Genomic DNA, 17,898 nt, shown 5'->3' with positions numbered 1-17,898 from the left:
TAAACTGGCAACACAATGAAATAACCCGAAGTTCGAATATTCAGAAATCATTATAAAAGAAAACCTTAGCACATGAATGCAGTGTTCCATTACGGAATTCTTGTCTAAAAAGCTCAGAATCTATGTCGTTTATCGATAGAATCTGTGGAATATAAAACCGGAATATTTATTTTGTTTAAATGTTAATCTATCTAAAACTCTAAGAAAATGATCGCAGTTGACATGATGCGTTAAAAGTGATTAAATATATATTAAATAGTACCTTAATTGAAGAGAACCTCTTAGGGTACAAGCTGGCTCGAAATGTCTCTAAGTGTAGTTTATATAACCTTGTCTTTTAATGCTGGGCTAGAACCGAGTTAATTTGAATTCTTGGCAAGTGTCAAAAGTGTAATGTTGTTCGTCCTCGTTTATTCACCAACAGATGTTTCCCTGTGCACATTGATTGGTTGTTTGTGCAATAATGAATTCTGAATAATGGTTTGCAATCATGAGAAATTGAATTAAGTCATCAAACTTGTATTCAGACGGCAGCGTATTAAGTAATCACCCTTTATTTAGCTGTCAGTTGTCAGTCCCGGAAATGTCACCACTCAATTAATCTTCACTTTTACAAAGTGATTGAGAATTTTTAAGGAAACCGAAAACACTCTAGCTAACCGACTATCAGCTTAACAGCTCACTGAAACTGTCTATATTTAGCCTGGATGTTCCGCTTTGATCTATAAGTATAAATTATCCGAGTCAAACTTTATTGTATAGAGCGGTTTTCACTTGAGTGTCGAAAGTTAATTTCGTTTGCTTTGGTTTTGCATTACTACGCTTAGTGATTGGCTTAAAAATCTCGCGCCACTTTCTCAGCCAATCAGAACTAAAACCAAAACCAATCGTGACTCGCTCGTGCACGTTTTCCCGCGCTTTGTGCCGGCTACATGTATTTGCTTCGAGTTTTGATTGGTTCACTGGATTGTCTGTGTTCTTTGTGATTGGCCAGAGTGATTACTTTGGTTTTGGTTTTACGACACTCAATTGAAAACTGCTCTAGACCTTTCTGTGAATCAATTTTTTCCAAAGTTGGCGAGTGAACCTGTATTTAAAAATGGCCAAACTGTTTTAAGTGATCGTCTACCTATTCCCCAAAGGTGCAGTTAAATGCAGTTTTAACTGTATTTAATGAATACTTGTCAAAGAAAAATTAAATACTAATATTGGCCCAAATATTGATAACAGTGACTGATGCCAGATGCCAAAATATGGTTTTCTCAGATTTGTTAAATTCAACTGGGCAGGATTGTTATAGATACATTACTCTTTTCCCTTAAAATAAAAAAACATATTCAACGATTTTAAACTGCATGGATGCCCTAGTTAAGAAATAATAAATTTCACCGTAAAACGGTGATGACAAGCTTCCGTATTTTCTCACGTAGATGATCCCAACATTTATTCCAAATTTTAATATCAAAGCGTTGCTTGATCATATCCTACGATTTATTACAAGTAAGGGTGTTTTAAACTACAATGAGCTAAATTTATTTCCTATTCTACTTCCTCGGCTTCAACCGTTTTATTCAATCTCAAAAGTTATTCTTCAAAACGTTGTACCATGCCCGCAGGTGACACAAGTAAATTATTGTCTTGATAAACTACCAAAATCTCGGAATTAACGTTAAATTAAATCAGTATGGAAAATTGCTATTTTAACGGCACGCTCGGTCATCAAACCGAGCAGTTGTTGAGTATCTGGTCAGTTAACGTTCACAAACAACAGACTGTACTTTAATTAATATTCATTTCGCGGATTCAAACTAACTTTGACAAAAGACTAGGGAGGTTATCTAAGCTACGATTGAAAAGCTCTTGAAGACATTGCAAAATGGTCGACACCTTAATTTAAGATGTAATTTAAGGTAATTGTTATATAATTTATATTTGAACCAGTATTGTAATCGGTATAGGACATTTATAAAATGAAACGGTTTCAAAGCCGATCTGTTTTTGAAACCTAAATTTTCGGTGTCTACTGTTCACTTTCATCAGAATAAGACAAAAGTTCGTTCGTTATATTTATTTAACTATTTAACTACAATAGGATCCCACATCTCGAACTAGCTTATCTTGAACTCCCCGTTATCTGAAACAAAAAGCCAAAAATTTCCCTTGGATTTGGTCCCAGTTTTCTATCATTTACTACAAAAATAAACCCGTTATCACGAACACGTCAACTCGAACTCCCCGCTATCTCGGAGGGTTTTCTGTTTCCCTTGTCCTAATTTTAAGGTAATTTAACCCTGCTCTCTCGAACTGTGGACTAGTCAGGAGCACAGTTAAGTTGGATTTCCACTTACGCGTAAATTTTACGTGCGTTAACGTGCGTGAAAAAATAAGAGCCAATGTATGAACGACTTGCGTAAACGAGTACGTAAGTCGTTCAAACATTGCCTCTAATTTTTTCACGCAGATAAAAAATTACGCGTCAGTGGGAATCCACTTTTACTCTGTACAATAGCCTTTACGTCAGCTCCGTTTTGTCACAGTTGCTGATTTTAACTTTGCGATTGTATAGTAATATTCTATAGCGTATTACTTATTTAGGTGCATTTCTATTGAAATGTATTACGCAATGTTGGAAGTTTTTTCTCCATTTTCCCCGGTTTCCGCTGCATTGGGCATTTGGAATCCCGTTTTCCGCTCTCTCTTCATCTGCCTCCGTAACAAGTGACCGGCCTATTCTCCTTGGCTTCCGCCCCCTTGTCCCCGTTCAATTAATTCGAGCCCCCGCAATCAAGAACAATTTTGTATTTCCGTTCAGATAAAATTAAACTCACTCGTTAATTCATTTACTTGCTAACTTCAGGGGGTAATCCCAATTAGTTGCTTATCCAGCTATACCAGCCCCGCCTGACAGGCCTTAACGTATGTGACCTAAAGAGCTAACTTGGGCTCGTCTTCTGTAATTTCCTACACATGTGAGATCTTCGCGGGTCTCTTGAATAAAAAGAAAAAACAAACTGTAAGCGCGCTATCTCTATATCAGTGCAAAGTTTATACAGTGGAATCCCGATATAACGATCCTCGATATAACGATATTCCCGACATAACGATGAATATTCTATGTCCCGGCAAAAGTTACAGTAAAATGCATGGGACGGAACCCCGATATAACGATCTTCGATATAACCCCAAAAAAAAATCTATTCCCCAAAAAAACATAAAATGTATGGGACAGAACCCCGAATAATGATCTTCGATATAACCATACTCCCGATATAACGATGAAAATTTAGCGAACCGAACGTAAAATCCTCCCGGTATAACGATATTATCAGTACACTGTCACATTTTATTTGCAAAACATCGAATTTAATGCAATAACATTACAGTAATCGAGTCATCTTTAACGTTTCTAAAAACAACTTTGTACGATGATATACGAAAATGATACTGTGTTCTAAGCCTTCTTATCAAAATTATTTTCTTTATCATCCTCTAATATGCAGTAAAAAGTACTTGTTAAGTTTACCCGAATATAACGATATTTTCGGTTATTTTACGACCATATTGTTATATCGCGAGTTTCCATATAACGATATTATTTTACTGCTCCCTTAGCATATCGTTATATCGGGGTCCCACTGTAAAAGTGCTATCCGACAAAATTTAATTGTTCTCTTCGATTTTATCTAAGCGCTAGAGAAACGATCTGCTCTAAAACCCAACATGATCGTTAACCCTTTCAAACAAAAATCCTCCAAACAGTTTTATTTTAAAATGTCTAGTCCTTTGTATATTCAATTAAGTCCACCAGTGTTCGTAAAAAGAAACAACATTTATTAACATTATAACACTTGAACTCATGTTTAATACAAAACTCATCTTTCAGTAAGCGAGTAATTTTATGAACTTTATTTGAAGGCAACTTTCGGACATGTAAAAATAGGTTTACAGTTCACTTGAAATCATGTCTCGCAGGGATATTTACAACTCAAAATAAAGTACGTTCACATTGCATCATAAATGTCAATGATGTAAAAAGTTTGCCGTCTTTGCACTGAGTCTGGTCAGTACAAATATTTACACTGCACAATCTTGAAGGACTCGTCAACACTGAAAATTTAAAGAAAATATAAACATTAGGGATTTCGCTTCGTTATTTCAAAATCGACATTTAGTATTCCACTGATAGAAGCCAATGAATTCATGCTAATGCACAACAGGTTTTGTTCCTAGCTGTTCAGTTTCAGATGCTCTAGCCTGCATAGCAGGTGTATAATACGCAGGCAGGGGGGTGCAACGATGGGTGCATCAGAATCACCCCCCGGCCAACGGGCCACAAAGGCCACTTAATCGGGCAGTATTATCACTAACAAGGGGTAGACAGGCAGGGGGGTGCAACGATGGGTGCATCGATCCCCCCCCCCGGCCAACGGGCCACAAGGGACACTTAATCGGGCACAGTTTATCAAATTACCACATAACAAGGGGTAGACAGGCAGGGGGGTGCAACGATGGGTGCATCAGAATCCCACCCCCCCCCCCCCGGCCAACGGGCCACAAAGGGCCACTTAATCGGGCACAGTTTATCAAATTACCACATAACAAGGGGTAGACCACAAAATATCGATTTTTTCGGACAGATCCTTTTTTGATAGCCGCGTTTCGCCTATCGAACTTGCGCAAACTTTTACCAAATGTTTTACAAACTACACACATAGTGACCGTTAGATTACTAAAATAACTGCCATTAGCAAAGGATTACGATCACAAAACACATGCCTCGAGAAAAGGAAAACCTTGCGTGGCCAGCAGGTATCAACTTTATTTCACGCTAGACGCAACCCGGGCTGCAACAAGAATGGAAAGGGCTCTCTCCATAGTACTTGAGGCTCGGATATCCTAAAAAGACCAACGCAGGCTAGAAAACTGATAGAACAACTTGATAATGGCCATCTTACAAAAAACCAAAACACCTACCTATGATTGCCCTTCATAATAGAAGCGCCATACGATATAGTCCAATGTGTCGTTTCGTATTTTCAGACCCGGTTGTTTTCTCTGCCGCTTTTCGCCTTCGGTTGAGATGAGAGTGCCACAGGACTTCATTCCATCGTCGACCTTCATGTCTGATTTGTTAAGTTGCATGGGCCATGAGAGTGATCTATTGATCATGCGCGGAACCTTTTTGGGCGGCATTTTTGGAACACGTTTGTCAGTGTCTTCCTCCTCTTCGTTTGATTCTGAATCATAATCTCCCCATGATTCCCCATCAGATTCGTCTTCTTGGTCCGTCTCTGTATCACAAGATTTCCGCGTGTAGTCATATCTGTTATCAAAGTCCCATATTTTATCGTAGTCATCCTCCGTAAAGTTTTTACATTCTGGCCAAAGGCTTTCATTGAAGATATAGACGTCCAAAGGTGTATCTTCGTCATAACCGTATTTCGCTGGTCCAAATTTCTCTTCCTTTTCCTTTCTTTTTCGCTCTTCCTTTTCCTTTTGTTGTTCGGCCAATCTTTGTTCCCGCAGTTCAAGATTAGTTGTCCTTAACAGTCCGCATGAAAACAGTCCTTCTCTCTTAAACCTCGTACATCCATCCCAAAATGAGTCAATACCCTGGGTCCATGAAAGCGATCGCTTGAGTTTGCTTGTATTCTTTCCGCCCGATTCTCGTCGTCGCGGTTCTGAATTGGATGAGCTTGTTGGTCCATGTTCCGCAACATCTTCATTCTGTGGGTCTGTAGACTTGTCCGTGTCATTTCCATTATAATTTCCTGGCAGTTTATCACAGTCCTTTGAGCCTCTGTCAGATCCTGGGTCAGCGTTAACCAGATCACCCCTGTTTAGCTCGGTGTAAGAATCCCTCTGGCTAGCCTCGTCATACTCGCAGTTGTCATCATTTAGAGTTGTCCATCCCTCTAAGTTAAGCAGGTCCTCCATGGTTTTGGATTCGTGAACTAGCAAAAAAAATAAATTATGATAAGTAACTAAATTGAATGTATGTTCCTGATGAGTTGAAGGCAAGTACTGTAGCCTCCAAACAGCATTTTTTCGCCTTTGAACTTGAATCTCGGTACCAAAATAAAATTAAGAAAACGGAAAAGACTGGACTAAAGAGTCTGCTGAAATCTGTACCTTGTATCGTATTTATTTATTCTTTTAGGGGGAGAGGGGATAAGGACAGGGAGACGGAGACTGAAGTTAGGGTTGGAAGACCTTATAATCCAACCAAAGATAGCTAAAGGGGGATACGAGTGAAACCAATGTCCGATATTACCAGATTAATTTTTAAAGAAGTCCTAAGGCGCTTCATATTTTAATGTCTATAATTTTTTGGTGCGGTCGGCCGAAAAATGTTTTAATATTTGTGTGCATCTTCTTTCAAAACTCTTACCCGGATTTTCAAAACTGAAAGGGACGTCCAACTGTTTAGCACTTGGAACACAACAACTGAGTGCAGACGACATATTAGATAGGAATCTCTGAATTCTGCCGGGCTTTTTCTCCTGTTTTACCGAGCCAGCTTCATGAACTTCCCTTGCGCTCTCTGATTCCCCCAAATTTCGTCCGCTGCAGTTGTTGCCAGATGTTTCTGGTGATGCTGCAGATTCTGGCATCGAGACTGACGCCGAGTCATTTCCAGTAAAGAATTTCCTTGTATTTCCATCTCCATTGACTTCACTTGAGTTCCCTTTGCAAGACCCGTTATCTACAACAGGGGCTAAAAGAGGATGGGCCTGAGTTTCAGGCTCTGAGGCAGTTTTCTCCACATCAGTGCTGAAGTTCTGTTTGTCTTTAGTTATCTTTTCTGTCCATTGTGCCCCAGGCTTCTTCTGCTCCCTTTGCAGATTAGCCACATGACTACAGGAGTAACTCCGCTGACTGTTTGCTACGCCTTGTTTCTCCTGGGTGCTGTTAGTTGCATTTGAATTTGCTGAACCAACAATGTCCTCAATTTTTTGTGATCCATATACTAACAATAAAAGAAACCGAAAACGTTAGTTAGTACGTAGTCCACACCACACAAAACGCAAATATACAGTGGGGTGTAAAAATTGTCGCTTATTAAATTAACAATCCATGCGTGTATTTTTTTTAATAACATTTAATTAATCACTAGCCTGCGTGCTGGCGGTATTGTTGGGTTTAGCGCGCACAAGCAGCGGCGCACCCGGGCGGGGGGGGCTGAAATGCTCGCTCCTCCGCCCCACCACCGCTCGCGGCTGTGCCCTCCTCCGCCCCCCACTCGCGGCTTCGCCACTCGTGCGCGCACCGCAACTCCGCCTCGCCGCTGGCTGTCGCGCTTCCCCCTTGTGCGCGCACCCAACAATACCGCCAGCTACGCAGGCTAATTAATCACGCGCGCCCTTATTGCATGTTAGATGTGTTGCACTAGACTTTGTCTTTTTATGTCACGTTGCAAATATAGCGATAATTTTATAAAATTAAAGAACTAAAGTACATGAACTAATGCAAACGTTTGAGTGACCCCGGTTTGGGACAGTTGGATACAACTGGTTTCAGTTCACACAAAATTCCGAGTCAGTCCCGACATTACACTCTCGTTGCAATTGCTTCACGCAATGCTAAAACGCGCGTGCGTTTCTTGACAAAAGAATACGCAATATTTAAATAAAATAAAAATTAAAAAGCCATTCGCGAACAACAATGCTATATTTAATCGGGTTCGCAAAATTACAGAAGTTATCCGGATAGCTGCTATTCAATCAGTTACATGTATGAGCACTCCAAACACGTCATGCTGCCGTCGTCAAGGTGACGTCACGTTTCTTAGCAACCTTCATCAAAATAATGTTTTTTTCTTTCAAGACGGCCTTTCAAGTCTCGGCTGCTCCCCAGCGCCCACTCGTTGCACTCATCTTATTTTGTAATTAATTTCATTGCTCTGACAGTATTTGATTTCCGTTTTGTTGAAGATTAAAAAATGATAATAATAAAAAAACATTCTCACCTGGATTTTCAAAACTGAATGGGACGTTGAAACGCCTTTGTTTTGGTATACAGCCTGCGGTGATGACAGACAAAACAGCAGTAAAAAATCTCTGCACCCTGCCTGGCCGAATTTGCAGTTCCCGCTTTCTTCTTTGCCGGATATTTCTAATCCGTTCAAATTTCCCCTGAAAAGAAAATGAAAAAGGAGCATGATGATGAGTTCAGCGAGCAGGATAATGAAGTACCTACTAAATATGACTTTTTTCACAAAAAATACCATTTTAAACGCAAACAATCTTAACGCACCATATTTGGGAAAGTTGCTAGTGCGCAACCGTAGTAAGTTTTAACTTCTTTTCACACACGCATTCACTGTCTTTGTCTTCGTATTAACTGTAACGCATCCGTTCTAGACTGATGAACTGGCGTAAAACAATCGTACTCTTTCTTTGTGACGTTTGTAGAATATTTGCGCGCGCTGTTCGAGCGGTGCATGCGCTTAATGGTATTCGCGCATTTAGCATTGGTATGCCTTCCAGTCCTTCGGCTCACCACCAAATATTTCAATGGTGTCATCCCTCAAAACAAACGGGTAACCAAACACAACAGGAATTATACGCTGAAATGTTTAACTGAATTTTAATTTCCGTACCCCATTTTCAGTCTGAATAACAATCGTTTGTTAGTCACGTGACGTAAATTTAGAATGCTAACGTTCTTCGCATTGTGGATACTAAAAAAAAAAAAAAGGGGCCCCAACAGGGGCAAACGGTTTTATAACGGTAGCTCCTGATAAGATTGTGTTCTACAAATTTCGGAAAAGATAGAACATGAGCAAATTTGTTCTCTCTTGGACACACTCTGAATGAATTTCAACTGATTGGCTTCAACAAGCATTTATGCGCAGTTCGCTTTCTATTGTTATCGTAATTTTCCTGTTTACTGATTGCCTCAAGTCTGTTGAGCTAGGAAACTCGAGAAGACGGCTATTTAAAAACTTAAAGTTTTTACTTTTAAGAGTACGTCAACGGCAAACAAAGTATCCAGAGTAAGTGTTAAAAACTGTGACCGAATTACCGAACTTTCTACTGAAGAGTAAATTAAAAAGAATGTCAGATCCGGGGTCAGAATTATAATGGATAATTTCAACTGACTGTTTAGATTCCTAGGACAATACGTATGCAAATACGACTGATCTCGTGACAATTCCTGACCGACTATTCTGCTCATGCTATCGTAACTTGTTCATTGCGTACGTTTGGTAAAATCTACTGGTCTCGTATGTGCTGCTTTGTTAGCTAAAGGTAAGTGAATAACTCAAAGTTGATCTACTGTCAACTATAAAGACGTCTATAAAGTCAATAGTTTTCAGTCCTTGATTTAAATAGATTGCAAGCAATAGTTCACTCAAGAGGCTTCTCGCGGTTAACATTCCTTTATTTACATTCAGTCATTCCGACTTCCACCCTTAATTGTTTGAAGAATGACGAAAACTTCCATCTCAAAATTGTCTCAGACGGCTATTAGAGAAATAACTGATCATATGTGCGACAAGTATTTACAACTTAAGTTTGCACTGCCCTATACTGAAAGCTAGCCAGTGACAAGAGAGAGTACGATCCGTGAAATAATGCAAACGATTAACTCCGTTCCGACGAGCGAAAAGAGGCGGCTGTACATTAGTAGGCTAGCAATAGTTTTAACAGAAAACCAAAGAATTTACGGATTCACACTAGCGACATTACACAACAACATGGACACAACACATCCTTTTGTGGCTAATAATATGCTCCTGCTATGTTGCCATGTTTCATATTTTTGCGTGGCTTGCGGTTACACTGGCGATAAACCAGTCTAATGCAAATACCATCGTGTAACAATTACTTCCAAACGACATTTTTCCGATGTCAACAATAATCTTTATAAATCTTCTGCACAGTTTTGTTTCAAAGCTTATGCTAATGTTGTTAGGGAAAGCCACCCTTCAAAATTACGTTAGGCTCGATTAACGTGGGCTTAAAGGTCAAATGAACCATTTTAACCAACCAAACACTAAAACTAACCATTATTTAGTAAAATTAAAGAAAAATTTTGCTTCCGAACCTTAAAGAGCGAATTACCACAGGGCGCCCAGGCTCACGCTTTGACAACTCGGCCAAAATGGAGGCATCAAAATTATAAGGATTTGTATGAAACTTTATAGCAAAAATTCATATCGAAAGAAAATATAACAAACAGCTAGTAAAGCTCACATTTTGCATCATATGTTGTTTATGTGTTGTTTCTTGAGTGTTCTAAAGCATTTAAACGCTATTTAGTTCACTCTTACCTAAATGTATGCAAGGGTGAACACTTCCGACGCTCGATCAACACCACTGCTCGACAAAAACAAGCCAAAAATTGCCTTTAATTTCATCCGCTCACTCCAAAACTTCGTATGGATATAGTTCGAAGACCATACTTTCCTTACGGTAAATTTTTGATCCGGCTGCCTCTGTCCTTGATTTAAGAATACGGAAAAAATAAACAAGGTTTGTACACTTTTGGCTTTCTCCAACACCTTGCCTCCGATAGAGTGGACGCATTTTTAATTAGCCTTGCCTTTCACGTGCAGCCTCACGCTAAGCTTTTTATTTTTTTACGAAATTCTTTTAAGAATCCCACAATGACCGTATCTACTCAATGTGTTTATCTGGTGTTCGTTTGACTTTCAGGTAAATAGTTGAAGAGTGCACCCCAAATAGAAATTCGAAAGACACAACAAAAACAAAACTGATTGTTCACCATCTCAAAAACTCACAGAATTTTTTTTCACGTTAATTGTTGTTGTTTTGCAGAGGAAAACTAAGGCGCACGTGCAGAGCTATTTTATTGTTCATTAAACCTTTTGTTTGGTGAGACGGAAAACTCGTTCTAGGTGACATACCAACATGTACGGCTAGTTCACACTGGGGACGTGTTGCTGCAACATGTCCCCGATACATTTTCTTGCGTGTGTACATGTCCCCGCTTCACGTCCCCGCTTCATGTCCCTTCAGTGTGAACAACCTATGAATTTGTCCCTGCTACATGTCCCCTCAGTGTGAACAACACATAATTTTGTCGCTGCTTTATGTCGCTGCGACATGTCACTGCGTCTTATCCCCACGTGTGCGGAGACCTTAATAACACCAATAACATCCGAGTAACACAAAGTTTTGGGTTAAGTCTTTCTTAGCAACCGCTTGATTGACACATGATTTGCATCGTTTCCCGGCACCGCTATGCCGTTGAAGTAAAGTGCCGACTTTCCTCCCCCGAGTATCTTCTATACGGGCACCGAAGGGACAGAGCAAAGTGCCTGCATTAGAGAGGTACCCGTATTATAGAGGTCAACACTATGACGTCACTTTTGACTCCACTGACAGCTTGAATTGTTCAGTAGCAAAAATAAGGCCCACCTTCTTCTTTTAACTGCGTGTAAATTGATTAATGTGCAGCATTAAGACACTGTATCAGTTGAGTACTACATGTACTGTGTACGAAATGATTTACAACGCAAGGCTGGACGTAAAAACACAATTCTGAAAGCGTATAAGTTGAAGAAAGCGTTGTTGTTTTTTGTAACCACAAACAGAAAATTGTAATACAAGCACAATCTATCATCACCAGATTACCGAAGTGTCCGTAATAAAGAGATTAGGATTGTATGAAATTGCCCCCTGGGGCCGAGATTTAGTGTCCGTTGTCAGTATTAGAGTCCGTATTATAAAGGTTTTTTTTATAAAAGAATTTTGTAGGGACATCGGAGATTGTCCATAAAAGAGAGGTGTCCATAAGGAGAGGTTTGAATGAACCCTCATACTTAGAGTTCAGTAAACACGTGACTATATTTGAGAAGTTCGAAGTTGTACAGATAGGGTCCGTATTATAAAGGTTTTTTTATAAAGTTTTTTTTATAAAAGAATTTTGTAGGGACATCGGAGATTGTCCATAAAAGAGAGGTGTCCATAAGGAGAGGTTTGAATGAACCCTCATACTTAGAGTTCAGTAAACACGTGACTATATTTGAGAAGTTCGAAGTTGTACAGATAGGGTCCGTATTATAAAGGTTTTTTTATAAAGTTTTTTTTATAAAAGAATTTTGTAGGGACATCGGAGATTGTCCATAAAAGAGAGGTGTCCATAAGGTGTCCATAAGGAGAGGTTTGAATGAACCCTCATACTTAGAGTTCAGTAAACACGTGACTATATTTGAGAAGTTCGAAGTTGTACAGTTGAACCTCTTTAATACTGACATCAAAGGGACAGGAGAGAGCGTCTGTATTACATAGGTAGGGTTTATACGAATTTTGGTCTCTTTCGGACGAAGTGAAAAGGGGCATGAAGGGGTGAAATGGAAACTGGGATTTGGCAAATTTTCATTGGTGCGCGATCGCGAGAAGGCCGCGCGAGGAAAAAATCGATTTTTTCCTCGCGTGGCCCCCTCGCGCCTTTCGCGTTTCCCATACGCGCGCTCGAAAGTACGGCGCCTGCTACGCAGGCTAACATTCACCGGACAGTTCATGTATATATTTACTTTTAAAATGAATTTTCTTTTAAAAGGAACTGAACTTTTAACAATTTGTCAGGGTTAAAGTTTCTGTTATTTTAAGTTATTTTAATATTTATTAAAATTTTGATTTGAACATTTGGTTGTTTGTCAAAAAATGAAATAAGCGCTCTGTCCCGAATAAGCGCCCTGTCTCGAATAAGCGCCCTCCCTTAAGGTGCAAAAAGTAAATAAGTGCCCCGGGCCCTAAATCGAATCATTACGGTATACTAATATCACCGAATAAGTGGTATTCAAAATCAGAAATTACAATGTAACTAACGTCCAGAACTGGACTTTCCTAAACACAAGAGTTTCGACGCTTTCAAAACAAAAAATCGTGGCTAGAAAACTGTTTAAGTAGTAAATAGATTTATTTACGGTTAACTTTGTTTACGCCCGAGGATTTAAGTTTGGCCTAACATCTTAATTTTTGCGGCCGTTTTATTATAAACATTTTGATATTGATGCTGAAAAGCTTTTTTTCGAGATACTCAATAAAGCGTACTTATTTCTGTACGTCTAATAATTTTGTCTGAAGTTCTGTAGTTTACTGGTTGCCCCTCTATTGCCTTCCGTGAAGCCCAAAGCATTCAAAAAAGTGATTTTGTTTCTGAAAAGTTGTAACTATTATTTTCTGAATTTTCAGGGACTACGATAACAAAACCTAAACCCAAAATACCTCAATCAACTCACTAGTGTTTCTTTTATATTTTATGTTTTCTAGGTACACACTTGACAAGAGGAAAGCAAAGTGGTGGCAATAATATATGTATATAAGAAATGATAAAAAGAGGGATAGAGAGACACAAGCAATGTCTTAGCATTGCCAAAGAACTGGGAGACAGGTCTGGAGAAGGACGTGCTTATGGCAATCTTGGCATTGCCTACCAGAGTCTGGGTGATTTCAAGCTGGCCATAGAGTACCACAAGCAACATCTTAGCATTGCCAAAGAACTGGGAGACAGGTCTGGAGAAGGAAGTGCTTATGGCAATCTTGGTATTGCCTATGACAGTCTGGGTGATTTCAAGCAGGCCATAGAGTACCACAAGCAAGATCTTAGCATTGCTAGGGAACTGGGAGACAGGTCTGGAGAAGGAGGTGCTTATGGCAATCTTGGCATTGCCTACCAGAGACTGGGGGATTTCAAGCTGGCCATAGAGTACCACAAGCAAGATCTTAGCATTGCTAGGGAACTGGGAGACAGGTCTGGAGAAGGACGTGCTTATGGCAATCTTGGCAATGCGTACCAGTGTCTGGGTGATTTCAAGCAGGCCAAAGAGTACCACAAGCAACGTCTTAGCATTGCCAAAGAACTGGGAGACAGGTCTGGAGAAGGACGTGCTTATGGCAATCTTGGCAATGCCTACCAGTGTCTGGGTGATTTCAAGCTGGCCATAGAGTACCACAAGCAACGTCTTAGCATTGCTAGGGAACTGGGAGACAGGTCTGGAGAAGGACGTGCTTATGGCAATCTTGGCAATGCCTACCAGAGTCTGGGTGATTTCAAGCAGGCCATAGAGTACCACAAGCAACGTCTTAGCATTGCTAAGGAACTAGGAGACAGGTCTGGAGAAGGACGTGCTTATGGCAATCTTGGCATTGCCTACCAGAAACTGGGTGATTTCGAGCAGGCCATAGATTACCACAAGCAACATCTTAGCATTGCTAAAGAACTGGGGGACAGGTCTGAAGAAGGACTTGCTTATGGCAATCTTGGCAATGTCTACCAAAGTCTGGGTGATTTCAAGCAGGCCATAGAGTACCACAAGGAATATCTTAGCATTGCTAAGGAACTGGGAGACAGATCTGGAGAAGGAAGTGCTTATGGCAGTCTTGGATATGCCTACTGTGGTATGGGTGATTTCATGCAGGCCATAGACTACCACAAGCAACATCTTAGCATTGCTAAAGAACTGGGGCAGAGAGATGGAGAAGGAGCTGCATGTTACTCTCTGGGCTGGGATTTGGAATTATCAGGTGCTTTGCATGAAGCTCTTAATTATTATCGATCCAGTGTAAAACTGTACAATGAGGTACGAGGTCTTCTTCAGTCTGAGGATACGTGGAAAATAACGTTTCGTAATGCGTGTCAACATGCTTACGATGCATTGTGGAGAACTCTACTACTGCTTGGAAAGGTTGAAGAGGCTTTGTGTGTTGCTGAGCAAGGACGAGCACAGGCCTTGGAGGATCTCATGAAATTGCAATATGCCTGTGAATTGCTGGATTCTGGTTCAATTGAGCCAAAAGTAACGATCTCTGACATATTAAGCAATAGGTCTAAACAAACCGTTTTCATGGCAATACAAGGTAAAACAGTCAATTTCTGGGTTCTCTGCAAAGGGAGGAATGTTGAATTTAGACAGAAAATAGTAGAAAGAGAAGAAGCTGTTGCCTTCTTGGAGCGTGTAAGGAAGAATGCGTTCATGGAAATTCAAAGTGGTGTTCAAGTTACATGTGAGAACCGTTCACTGGATGAGCACATAGACAAATTGCCTCCCACTGATCGTGAAGAAGCTGTTCAAGAAACAGTTAAGGAATTACACAGCAAAAACGAATCTTTACGCCTCTTCTATGAATGCATCATTGGCCCCATTGCAGATGTGCTTCAAGGCGACGATTTAATCATCGTTCCAGACGGTCCTTTGTGCCTAGCTCCTTATGCTGCGTTTGTGGATGATGAATCAAGGTACTTAAGCGAATCTTTCAAGATAAGCATTTTTCCCTCACTGACGAGTTTAAAGCTGATCGCAGATTCTGCTAACGACTTCCACAGAACGAGTGGAACACTGCTCGTGGGAGATCCATGTGTAGAAGAAGTTGTCAACAGGCGGGGCAGGCCTAAATGGTTGTCTTTACCATATGCCAGAAAGGAAGTCGAGTTAATAGGGGAAATGCTGGATATCCCACCTCTCACTGGACGAGATGCAACTAAAAACGAAGTACTAAAACGAATCGGTTCAGTTGCCTTGGTACACATTGCAGCACATGGCAATATGGAAGCTGGTGAAATTGCGCTGGCTCCAAATCCTGAACGGGCATCCAAGATTCCTAAAGAGAAAGATTTTATGTTAAAAATGTCAGATGTGCAAGCGGCGAAACTGCGTGCAAGGCTTGTTGTGCTTAGTTGCTGCCACAGTGCCCAAGGTAAAGTTACGCCTGAGGGTGTTGTTGGTATTGCACGGGCGTTCCTTGGTGCTGGCGTTAGAAGTGTTCTGGTAGCACTCTGGGCAATTAATGACGTGGCTACGTTGGAGTTTATGAAGAGTTTCTATACACATCTCAAAGATGGACATAGCACCAGTGTGGCTCTTAACCGGTCCATGAAAAGCCTCCGAGAGTCGGACAAGTTTGGTGCTGTCAAGTACTGGGCTCCGTTTGTACTCATCGGTGATGACGTCACGATAGAATTTGGAGAAAAACAATAACTGTATTTAGTCTGCTGACATTTCAGACTATAACTGTATTGTAAATAGCACTCGCTTAAATTTTTCTCAAAACCAATATTTTTGTTAACAGCATTAATTCGTTTAATTATTGATGTACAATTAAGGTGACATCTTCAAAGTACTTTAAATAGTTCAATACACATTTGCTCCGTAAGGCGTGGAGTATTTAGCTTTTTGCAGGATTAAACAAAAAGTACCACAAAACTACTTAAAGCTACTCATTATTATTAATTAGAACCTCAGGAAATTGGCACCACAAGCAATAAAGGAAGTCCTTTTTTTATTCCTTTTTTTCGTAAAATACTACATTTGGTATTCCAGGTGCTCGACTATGAGAAATTGGATTATAATAATGTGTAAATGAGGACATGAAATGCTCATGTAAATATATATTTTTAAACCTGTGCTTTGAGAGCGACGTTCTCTATAGCTGTTCGTCGAGCAATTAGACTATGTAACGGTCTCTCCATTTGTGGAGATGCGCGGCGATCCAAACGTTTAAAGAGACGTTGTTCAGTTCTCTTTTCATGATTTGATTTTATCCCTCTGGTAAGAAACGGCCGAAAACCGAGCAACAACCAATCAGAGACACTGCACGGATCTTTGTAGTGCTACGTCATCAGTATGGAATTTCTCGGTTAGAATCTTAGACGTCTTTCGCGAGGGATAAAATGAGTTTCTTTTTCCAAAGAAAAAAATTAATTAATCAAGAATATAATAATGATGAATATACTAACACCATTTTGGTTACATATAAAATTATTTACAGCTCAAATCGCTTTCTCGCTTTACTGCAATGCTGACATGGCAGAAATAAAATATTTAGCGTCCCAGTGAATTTACATTTAACCCAAAGGAAGTCAAATCCAAGCCTTCCTTTCAATAGTAGTCTAAAGACATTTATGATGTACCATTACATGTAAATTCTTACAACTGACATTAAAAGAATTGTATGGCAATGAGTAAAGAGAATTTGATTTCGAACTTAGGACTAAAATATAATCTCGTATCCAGATCTAGATTGGACTAATTAAAAATGTTTGATCTGCTACGCATCGTACAACATTTACTTTCAAAAAGCTAAGAGATTGAATTTTGGTTCCTAAATACCTCTTTATAAATATGACTAAATAAATATATACAATGGGCGTCAAAAGTTCTTGAGACAGTTGGATAAAATTGATACTAATTTAAAATTCCCGTTTTTCCCCTTTAATCTGCTGCCGCTTCTGAACCACTCCCCCCATTTCAATGTTGTGCTCAAACGAGGCAAGTCTTACAGATAGCAAATACAACATTGTTTCGGGGGGAGGGGGTTATATTGAAGGGGTAAGGGGTAAAATTTGTCCAAGGTACTCAAAAAGTGCCGACTGTTTCAACACTTTTGGCGCCCATTGAAGGTATGAGGTATGTGCAAATCATGAAAGTATGAATAAGTAATGAATGAATTATTATGTTCGACGTTCTCTAAAATCTTTTTCGAAAGGTAAAACGTAGGCAAAACAAGAATCTGCCATAATCTACTAACATTACCCTGGCAGTGGCAAAGGACTCTCTTTAGGAGTCACCTTTTCAAATATATTTGCCGCAAGCGATACGATCAACTGCGCTCGCTGATAAGCTAACTAACTATGAGTTAGAATGCTATCTCGTGATTGTCTCCAGCTTAAGGTTTAATCCCACTGCGGTTTTCCTTTGGCGATAGGATTCTTTAAGGGTCCAGTTGGAATGAACTTGGGTTGAACAAGAACTTTATCTTCCGTTGCCTTATCTGTGTACAAGAGTGACAATTACCGTATTAGATTAGTCAGTTTAAACTCCAAGATTCAACATCCAACGTGTACTGCTCCAACATTCTAGCTTCTATTGAAAATTATACCGCAAGATTAACAGTTACGTGGTTGATATTCAAATAAATCTTTTTT

The 17,898-nt window shown here is 39.8% G+C and overlaps 4 protein-coding genes across 4 annotated transcripts in view; 1 reads left to right on the top strand and 3 right to left on the bottom strand.

The window, feature by feature from the left end:
- Nucleotides 1-3,810: 3,810 nt before the first annotated feature.
- LOC144631966 (uncharacterized) lies at nt 3,811-8,363 on the bottom strand. Its single transcript, XM_078490554.1, has 5 exons — nt 8,257-8,363; nt 7,970-8,135; nt 6,392-6,970; nt 4,975-5,954; nt 3,811-4,107 (listed from the first exon to the last, which is right to left on the bottom strand). Exons 1-4 carry the CDS (start codon nt 8,257-8,259, stop codon nt 4,975-4,977), a joined length of 1,728 nt encoding a protein of 575 aa, XP_078346680.1. The 5' UTR covers nt 8,260-8,363; the 3' UTR covers nt 3,811-4,107.
- A 791-nt stretch (nt 8,364-9,154) lies between these two features.
- On the top strand, nt 9,155-16,126 carry LOC144633185 (tetratricopeptide repeat protein 28-like). Its single transcript, XM_078491995.1, has 2 exons — nt 9,155-9,254; nt 13,248-16,126. The coding sequence occupies exon 2, from the start codon at nt 13,304-13,306 to the stop codon at nt 15,950-15,952; it is 2,649 nt and encodes an 882-aa protein (XP_078348121.1). The 5' UTR covers nt 9,155-9,254; nt 13,248-13,303; the 3' UTR covers nt 15,953-16,126.
- Nucleotides 16,127-16,236: 110 nt separating this feature from the next.
- Nucleotides 16,237-17,898, bottom strand: part of LOC144633181 (echinoderm microtubule-associated protein-like 6) — a 78,374-nt gene continuing 76,712 nt past the window's right edge. Inside the window, exon 15 of the transcript XR_013567011.1 lies at nt 16,237-16,618. The gene's annotated coding sequence lies outside the window, so the exon portion shown is untranslated. The remainder of the gene's footprint in view (nt 16,619-17,898) is intronic.
- Nucleotides 17,400-17,898, bottom strand: part of LOC144632231 (echinoderm microtubule-associated protein-like 6) — a 31,444-nt gene continuing 30,945 nt past the window's right edge. The window contains exon 8 of the mRNA XM_078490827.1: nt 17,400-17,744. Coding sequence (XP_078346953.1) covers nt 17,647-17,744 — 98 coding nt within the window. The 3' untranslated portion in view covers nt 17,400-17,646. The remainder of the gene's footprint in view (nt 17,745-17,898) is intronic.

This window comes from Oculina patagonica, chromosome 12 (assembly GCF_052425735.1).
Source record: "Oculina patagonica isolate OP01 chromosome 12, crgOcupat, whole genome shotgun sequence".
NCBI classification, from domain to species: domain Eukaryota; kingdom Metazoa; phylum Cnidaria; class Anthozoa; order Scleractinia; family Oculinidae; genus Oculina; species Oculina patagonica.
The sequence above is the reverse complement of the archived record's forward strand: the minus strand, read 5'-3'. Positions and strand labels throughout refer to the sequence as shown.

What these genes read in the sequence shown, in the direction of transcription:
- LOC144631966 (XM_078490554.1), bottom strand. An exon ending in ATTCAGTTTTGAAAATCCAG is followed by an intron (nt 6,971 to 7,969) that starts GTGAGAATGTTT and finishes TTTTATTGTTAG; the next exon opens with TATATGGATCACAAAAAATT. An exon ending in TTTCAGTTTTGAAAATCCGG is followed by an intron (nt 5,955 to 6,391) that starts GTAAGAGTTTTG and finishes TTTTTTTGCTAG; the next exon opens with TTCACGAATCCAAAACCATG.
- LOC144633185 (XM_078491995.1), top strand. Translation starts at nt 13,304, where the DNA reads ATGATAAAAAGAGGGATAGAGAGACACAAGCAATGTCTTAGCATTGCC.